At 30.5% G+C, this 9,409-nt stretch overlaps 1 protein-coding gene across 1 annotated transcript in view; it reads left to right on the top strand.

The window, feature by feature from the left end:
• The first annotated feature begins 563 nt into the window (after window positions 1–563).
• Window positions 564–9,409, top strand: part of LOC133327328 (uncharacterized) — a 32,215-nt gene continuing 23,369 nt past the window's right edge. Inside the window, exons 1-2 of the mRNA XM_061535891.1 lie at window positions 564–635; window positions 734–866. Of these exons, the coding sequence (XP_061391875.1) occupies window positions 836–866 (31 nt within the window). The 5' untranslated portion in view covers window positions 564–635; window positions 734–835. The remainder of the gene's footprint in view (window positions 636–733; window positions 867–9,409) is intronic.

Raw genomic sequence — 9,409 nt, 5'->3', positions numbered from 1 at the left:
TTTAGCTCATAAAGACTCCATAAAGACACCATGCAGGTTATCTCTGGACTGCCTTCGGATTATTTATGGTCTCAAATGATCGCCTTGAGTTCCTTTTTCCTTTTTCCATTCTTTGTTTTTTAGCTTTCGTTTGATTTTAACCTCTCAATTCAGAAGACCAGTGACTGTATCTCTGGTTTGCATGATTATATTATGACGACGTCTTGTTTGCCATTTTCGTTGACATTCTTTTAATGTTCATGACTTTTATTATTTTCCATATTTGGATTGTATTTTTTGCCCTTTTTAAGGGGGTTTTATTTATTTACTTTTTTCCTTTTCTTCATTGCTGACATTGTTGCTCTAAATATTGTCGGTTTATGATGATTGTTTTATGGTGACTGCAAAAAACACACAGCAAACCTCTTCTACCCACACACATAAACAAACACAAAACAGTTGGATGCCTTTAAGAAGGACATTTTTTTATAAAATTTATTTCGAATATTGTTATGCAAAGCCATTGAAATAATTATTTTTCTAAAAAAAACGATGTATTTTCTTTTTTCACTTTTTAGGTTTCTTGGATAAGAAAACGTGATTTACATATCCTAACAGCAGGTTCTACCACCTATACATCTGATCAAAGATTTCAGGTGAGTTTGGATTTTGTGTGTCTATAATTTTCTATGAAATTATGAAAACAATAAAAAATCATTTTTTCTATTTGTTTTCATTGTGTAAATATATGTAGGTCCTGCGTCCTGAAAACTCTGGCAATTGGACATTACAAATCAAATATCCACAGCCGCGGGATTCTGGCATATATGAATGTCAAATAAACACCGAGCCAAAGATGTCCTTATCATATACTTTCAATGTTGTTGGTAAGTTATGAGAAAGTGAAACGATAAAAATGTATTACAAAAATATAAAAATATGTAAAATACTCTTCGAGAAAGTGTAACTTAAAAATCTTTATTGTGTTAAATAAATTTTATATTGATTTTTCTTTGTGAACTTTTTAATATATTATTCGATTTTGTAAATTTCGAATATTTTATTATATTCCATTTTTTTTAATATGTTGTTTTATTTTTGAAATATTTTTTATCTGTAGGGGTATATGGTATAAATAAAGTTATATATATTTTGTTAATAGTTCTGTGTTTTATTTTTTTCAAAAAGGGTTATGAAATATAAACTTTCCAGATATTCTTATAAAAATAATAATTAGGAAATTCAAATTGTATGTAGTTTGCGCCTAAAAATATGCTCTGAAACATAATTGGAAGAAATAAACTACGAATTTGGTAGCACTGGCAAATGTATACGGATAGCGCCATCTATTGATATACATGATTCAAATTCGGCAATTCATTTTTCAAACACATCAACATACATATATACACTCGAATTCTGAAGCACGTTAAATCTCATTTTTCATTGAAATAATGCAGTAAATTAATTTTTTTTGTAGAAAATTGCAATAATTTTGAAAAAATCTTATAGTACGTTTACATTGTACAGGATTTCATTAACCCTGTGGGTTTAAATTGTCAATTCCATAGTATATATGGAACAAATAAATCCTCATAAAGTAGGTTAGTCCGATAAAAAGTTCTAATGTAAATGCCGTTTTGTACTATATAATAAAACCCATGACGATTTTAGAATTGCTTTCGAATTGTTTCCTAGCAAATAAACCACGCCTATGGAATAAGATAAACCATATTTATTAATAAGCCACGGCTATGGTAGGAGTTAAAAATAATTTAAGAAATAAGTCACGCTTATGGGTTCAGCTTAAGGAATAATCCACGCTTAATGGGCGGAGCATAAGGAAAACTATGAAGTAAGCCAAGCCTTTGGGCGGAGCTTAAGGAATAAGCCACGGCTATGGGCAGAGCTTATGGAATGCATATGAAATAAGCCATGCCTATGGGCGGATCTTACGTAATAAATATGAAATAAGCTGCGCTTATGGACGGAGCTTATGGATAAAATATGAAATAAGCCACGCCTATGGGCGGAGCTTTTGGAATAAATGTGAAATAAGCCACGCCTATGGGCGGAGCTTTTGGAATAAATGTGAAATAAGCCACGCCTATGGGCGGAGCTTTTGGAATAAATATGAAATAAGCCACGCCTATGGGTGCAACCTATGTGTGCAACATATAGAAACGCCTATGGGTGCAACATATGGATACAACCATGCCTATTGGCGGAGCTAAAATTTTTTTACTAAATAAGTCACACATTTGTAGGGAGCAATTTTGGGCGGAACTATAATTATTTATGCGATAAACCACACCTATAGGCGTAGAGATTATGAAATTATTCTCGCCTATGGGCGGATTTTATTCAGTACTAAGAGTTTAGTACTTATTTGCATTTAGTTTCACAAAAATTGTATAATTTCTTATAGTTTTCAAGCAAAAAAACGAATTTAACGTGGCCCAGATTTTTCGTGTATATATGTATGTTGATGTGTTTGAAAACTTGTTTGGCCAATTTGAATCATGCCATTCAATAGATGGCGCTATCCCGACACATTTCCCAGTGCTACCAAATTCACCGTTGAAAACAAAATCGAGCATATTTTTAGGCGCAAACTAAGTATTATTTGCATTTTAAACTAGAGCAAAATAAAAAACAACACATTTTTTATTTTTTTATAATTAATGAAATCTTCTTTATTCTATTTTATTTATTAAATGTACATATAAAAAGTAAGGTTCCTTTACATTTAATGGCATCGAAATACGCAGGAAAGGCTCCTTCGTCTGATATTAAAGCCACTGCGAGCTGCAAAGAAAAGAAAAAAGAAAAATAATTCATTAGAAAAACAAACAAATGGATCTTTAAACCAAAATTATAATTTAAAATTAGAATTTTCATAAAAGTATTAAGCAAATTAAACATTTAAATACGAACCCAAGGGAATAATCTTGGTCAAATGTTATAAGGAGATGCTCTTTTGATTTGAATGGTCAATAATGTATTATGAATGTCAAAAATTAACAACGAAAGTTCAAAAACAGCTATAGAAAACTACTTCGATAATACGTCATAAATCAACATGTGTTTGCCCTTTTTATGACCTTTATATCTAATATTTAATCTCCAAGGATTTTAAATCCAAAAGACACTTTTCAACAACAAAGTTGTATTGAAGAGCATTATTTAAGCAAAAATTTCGCGTTGGCTGATTTTTTTTTAATTTTTGAAAAGTTATTAAAATTAATATTAATTACTGGAAATTCTTTACGTTTATTCGAAAACAATATTTAATGGATATTTTCACCTGACCAAGTTGATGGCTGACAGTATGCTCAGCATATAATATAACTTTCATATTTCAAACCCTAATTTCATAATATTGAAATAATCTACAAACAGATTGTAGGAAAATTCGTTTAATATTTATAACATCTACACGATTCTTCATACTATCCTCTTTTCGTTGTAAAAAAATCCTTCTTTTGGATCATTAAATATTTGACTAGGATACATTGTTTATAACTAAAATTTTTAAATGTTAAAGTTCATTTGTTATTTTTGGGAGAAGGTATCAGAAAGCAGTAGCTTATCTAATTCTGCTTTATTAAAAATTCATATTTTTCTTTGCTATGCCTAGGCATTGAAATGTAGATATTTCGTTCAGTAATTCACATATATATACAAAATTTTTTTGTAAAACTAATCCCTTAACAACATAGAAAATCATCGTTGGATCCTTACTCCTTTTTTGTTTTGTTTTTTTGTTTCTGTACAAACAACAACAAATATTTTATCTAAATTGTTTTGAATTTCTCAGCTTTGCTCTTAAATATGCATAAAAATCCATTATTTATGTACATAAGAAAAAAGAACACTTGAAAATATCTTTATGTCAGACACACGCACACAAATGGCTACCAAACATATGGTACGGTTTAGTAAGGGAATGAAAAAATAAAAAACAACGTCTATGAAAAGCAACAGCCCCAAAAATCATTCCCATTAACATCCATCCGCCCGCCCACAAGCGCCAAAGAACATCAACAACATTAAGATAAGAAATAACCCTTTTTTCACTTTTTGAAGAACTTTATAAATATTACGTCGTTGTTGTTGCTGTTTTTTGTAAATTGAAAAACTTACAAGTGTAAAGTGATGACCTGAATAAAGGAGATGTAATAAATGAAAGGCTGAGAAATAGGCTATACACTGAGAGTAATTTACATATGTTAGTGTATTGCGTATGATAATGGCAAATTTTTAATAAAAATAATTGGTTGGAGAAAATTTAGGGATAAGGATAATGGAAAATTATAAAAAATACATTGTATCGTACTATTAAAGGAATGAGTGTGTTAATTAACTTAACATTAGTATCAATTAATTTAATTAATATACTGATTGAAATACCAGATAAAAAATAATTTCAATTTATAATGACGTCACAAAAAAGAACATATACGAGGACCACTATATATATATACATTAGAGCTGGCCAATTTTTTTGTCGAATTAATCTAACCCTAGGATGATTCTATGGACAATTCTAAGCAACTTTGGTGAAGGAGCCATAGGTCTATCTCGATTTTTTGGGTCTCCCATTATGTTTCCCTATAACATCAGTTTGTTTCAAAAGTCTAAATTTTTGTCGTAGCAAAGTGTAGCCATCGGACTGAGTGTAGAATTATTAAGTCGTGAATATATTCGTGCAATAATTCTTAAAAACTCACGGCAAGAGTGTAGCGTTGAATTTAAATCTTTGCATTGCGATGAAACACCGATCTCTCCAAGCCGATGGTCTTCCAAAAATATTCGTTGTCCCAGAGAACATTGATTTCGTGCAAGAAATGGTAATACCAGATCGTCACGTATTTTCTTCCACCGGCATGCAATCCATATTACATAAACCCCTGTCCGTAAAGAAGTTTAATTGCATTGCATACTGCAAATAGGTCAAAACCAGCCTCGTTTCGATCGATGTCAAGAAATCCTTTATAAGACGATTATAAGATCGTCATAATTGACAATTCATGGATATATGAGTATGAGACCGAAACCAATCGAAACCAAAACCATTGAAAATATTCATGGCAGGGCATTTCGAAGCAAATGGTTTCTTCGACAAAACTGGGAATGTGGCGACTTATGAGAAAGGTAGGAAGGCAATTTTTTATTTTAACTAAATCTACGAATGAATTCCAAAGAAGAGCAAGACAAATAATTGTATAACAACCATCTTTTAAATATCCGGTCAAAGCGGGGAATCGGATCATCCGCCCTACAGGCCAGACAAGGCAACCAATGTCTCCTTTATATTCTTTTGCCTCAAGAATAAAATGCATGTCAACGATTTTCGTAGAATAAGCTGTTGAAACGTTGGAGGTGTTTCAATCGGAGTGATAATTGTGATTAGACTATGGGTTTGATCCCATGAAAATGAGAATACACTGGACAACAATAAAACCATCTTTGATTATAAATATAACCTTTTTCAATATTTAGGACAGAAAAATATATAGTAGCCCTCGTCCATAAATCATGATTACCATATATACCTATGTTCCATCACATGTTGTTCCTCAGACTCAAAGAAGTGTTGTTTCTTCTTCTTTTTTATTATATGTTACCCTTTTCTAAATGTTTTTGAAAAAAACCTTTGATAACAGATTTGCTCATGAGTTTCAAGTGTTGTTGATTCTATTAAAAGTATTATCTTTATATAAATTCATATCTAAAACCAAATAAACAAAGTCATAACTTATGACTTTTTGACGGAGGCCATAGCTTAAATAACAAAAGTTAAATTTTTTTTACATTACAAGTACGGTTGAAAGATACCCAAAAACCAACGCCAACAACAACACAAAAGGGTTAGTTGATAAAATATTCTGTAATGGAATTGAAGGTAACAACAAAAACAACATCAATTGAAATGGCAAATAAACAATCTACAAAGAGGCATCCTTCAAAAATCAAAAAAGAAAAAAAAACAAATATTAAATTTGATTAAACTTTTGATTAGATTGAGTGATTTTTGAGTAGGTTGGATAATCGAAAATATATCGAAAACCAAAACAAAAGTACAATGTAAATACAAAACGAAAACATTGAAAAGGACTTAGCAGCAAAATAACAAACTTTGAAGAGCTAATAAAAGTATTTTTAAGGATTTTGAGTGTAAATAAACTTGAACCATCAAAATTTATTTTTAAGATATATAATTTATTTCAAAAAAAAAAAAAATATATATATAACTTGTTTAAAGACATATAAGTTAGTCTTCAAATAATTGGTTTATAAAAAAAAATAATGAATTAAAACATTTTGTAAAAAATGGCTAGTGTTCATCTTTTTTATCTTATTGGGACTCTATGGAGTAATGTAAATTTATTAAATTATTTTAAAATATTTAGTTTAAATTTGATCTTCATTAAATTCGTATATAACATCAACATGGAAATTTTTCAATATATTTTGTTTTTTAATTTTTTTAAATACAAATTACTGTCAGAATTAACTGAAAGGGACCCTGTCTGATTAAGGCTTATTATCATAATTTGTTTTTCTACAAAACTCATTTTTTGAAGGATTATTTGGCTACTTAAACATACATCTCATATATCAACCAATCATATATGACATTATTATAAACAAATGTTTGTATAACCAAAGCAAATGACCTTCATACATAGATAATGAAAGACAATCCTTTCTTTGTTCCGAACCTAAATAAACATCATTAAAATTATTTGCCGTGATATAGAGATAGATAAAGTAAAGACATACATATAAAATGCCTTTATATATGTTCTGTCATTGAATCGTATGAGTATAGATAGCATTCGGAGAAAATTGTAAACATATCGCATTAATTAATATTTATTAAGACTAATTAAATGAAATGATCTAAAATAATGACATTTGCAATTAAAATCGGTCAATGAACAAATATTTTGTTTAGAGAGGTTCGTTAACTTTATATGGAATATTTAGGGATTTTCAAGGTAAAAATAAAAAATAATTAAATAAAGAGGGAAAAGTTATGTTTTAATGATGATATAGAATAACTTTTTTACCTTCGTCGAATTTTACTAACTTTCAGAAAATTAGGATCATAGACTTTTTTCTGCTGAAAGAAATGTTTGTTTTGAAACTTCGTAAGCATTCTTTGCCTACTTATATATAATTATATTTCATTTAAAAAGATTTTAAAGATAGGCACTTTTAATCAAATCAAAAACAATCAAACAAATTGAAGTCAACATGGCCTTTACTATATCCTACATTGCTATAATAAATAAATATTTCCATTATTCAACTAGAAAGTCTGAATATAGGCTGGAAATATTCCAAATGTTGTGTTCTATGGATATAAGACAATGTTTAGGCACTGGATGATGCGCATACGTAATCAATGTTTTTTCAAGAGGAGATTTATTTTGCCTTTAACCAACCTGTCGGAACACAAACCGGAAATTAGCTTAGCTTATAAAGTTCAGCTAACACAAAACTCAAGCCGACTGATCATCACGCATGTCGTGTCTATCCTGATTTGGTCCTTGAAATGCATGAAAATTATGCAAATTCGGTTGTTACGTATACAAGGAAAATTGTCGCATCTGGGCTCAGAATATAGGCTGGTGCGATTTAGGGTTAATTGGAGTCACTAGGCCTTACTTTAACGTCATTGGACGTTACCGGAAACATATTTATAATAGAGCAGTTTACAGGTATTTTCTTAACGCGTTAACTTCCGAAAATCATATTCCGCAAGCAAAATCTTGTGATTTAAGAACATTCGACAAATTATACTCTCATCCATATGACTAATGATTGGTTTTAGGCCCCATGTTTCTTGGGACTAAATCCATTTCCGATTATTTGAAGTCAATTTAAATATGTCCGTTCATTTGTCTGGCTGATACGCACGATATGGATTTACATATGTCCGTTCATCATGAAGGGAGTGACCGATTTTATTCACACTTTGCACATCGTAATATATATGTCAAACTGAAATCAAGATGGGTTAACTTTTCGTTGAACACTTTTTTATAATAATATCGTGCTAAACTAAACTTTTCACATTTGAAATCATGTTTGTATACTGTTGGAAGGTTGGACTTATCAGTTGACTTCTTCTAGTACCTCCTGCACAAAAGATCAGAATAATATATTTCTTGTAAAATTTTACCTTAAATAACTAAAGTCGGAAGATGGGATCCGTCGTCGGAAGATGCATTCAAACATAAGTCAAGTTCGATTATGGTGAACAACATTCCAGTCCATCTGGTACCTTCCCAACAAAATAGTAAAAATTTTGCTGTGCATGCGATATAAATCAAACTTTGCACAACCTCATATTTCAACCATACATGTATAATGTATAAAATATATCTCCATTGGTTTGACTGAAGACTTGTCATCCTTAAACATATTCTACAATATATGCAAAATAATATATAGCGCTATTGCATAGATTCACCAGACAAAAATCATCACGTCATAACTCTAAAACTTGCACTATTGCGGTTTGTCCTTCTGGGTTCTTAATATACTCGCTAATGAATATACTCGGCTTCCATCCTAAAAAAAGAAGTTTCCATTCCCCAGGCAATGAGTTTCATTTTGTTGCATAGTGTCATTTGTTTTTTAAATTTTTTGCTTATCGTTTACACATTGAAATTTTAAATTCCAATACACTTTACTGACACTTATATAGATTGCAACAGAAAAAAAAAACAATTTAAATTGCTACAAATCAAACTACTAGAAGGAAATAATATTTTAAAGAGCCATGGGAACGTATGGGCAACATCATTACAAATAAATGTTGGTCATACGTCAACATGATGATGCAGTATGGTAGTAGAAGAAGAACAACAACAACTACTACATACATTATTTATGGCTGGGCAATATTTTTTGATTTGAAATCAGTTTAGTAGTTCGGACAATCTAAAACCCATAAGAAAACCATAAATAAAACATAATACACAAACATACACGCTGGATAAGCGACTGACTGCATACACAGAAATATAAGATGTCGTTAATCATACGCCCTAGTGCCTCTGCAAAAAATATGTATATATAGATATTCTGTTTTTACTCCTTTTAATTCAAACTCCAGCTGCTAGGAGGGAAATAAGGAAAAGAAAAACAATTCAATATGATTTTTTGCCTTACACTCTCTCTCTCCCACTAATGCTCCAGTAAATCTTAAGAGTAATTTAAAATACATTTGCATAGAGATTTTGAAGCCAAGTCATTCATAGGAGAATGTGGCAAGCAATGACGACGACGACGACGTCGACGAAGAAGAAGACCTAGACAGTTGTTAAGGATCAAACACCAGACATCTTGAAAATAACCAAAGGGCAAAGCAACAAAATAAACGGATACAAGTGTTTGGGAAATGCATGTT

This window comes from Musca vetustissima, unplaced genomic scaffold (assembly GCF_032173495.1).
Source record: "Musca vetustissima isolate MV318-11 ecotype Yass unplaced genomic scaffold, APGP_CSIRO_Mvet_v1 utg16415, whole genome shotgun sequence".
Classification (NCBI taxonomy): domain Eukaryota; kingdom Metazoa; phylum Arthropoda; class Insecta; order Diptera; family Muscidae; genus Musca; species Musca vetustissima.
This window is presented reverse-complemented; position numbering and strand designations above follow the sequence as displayed.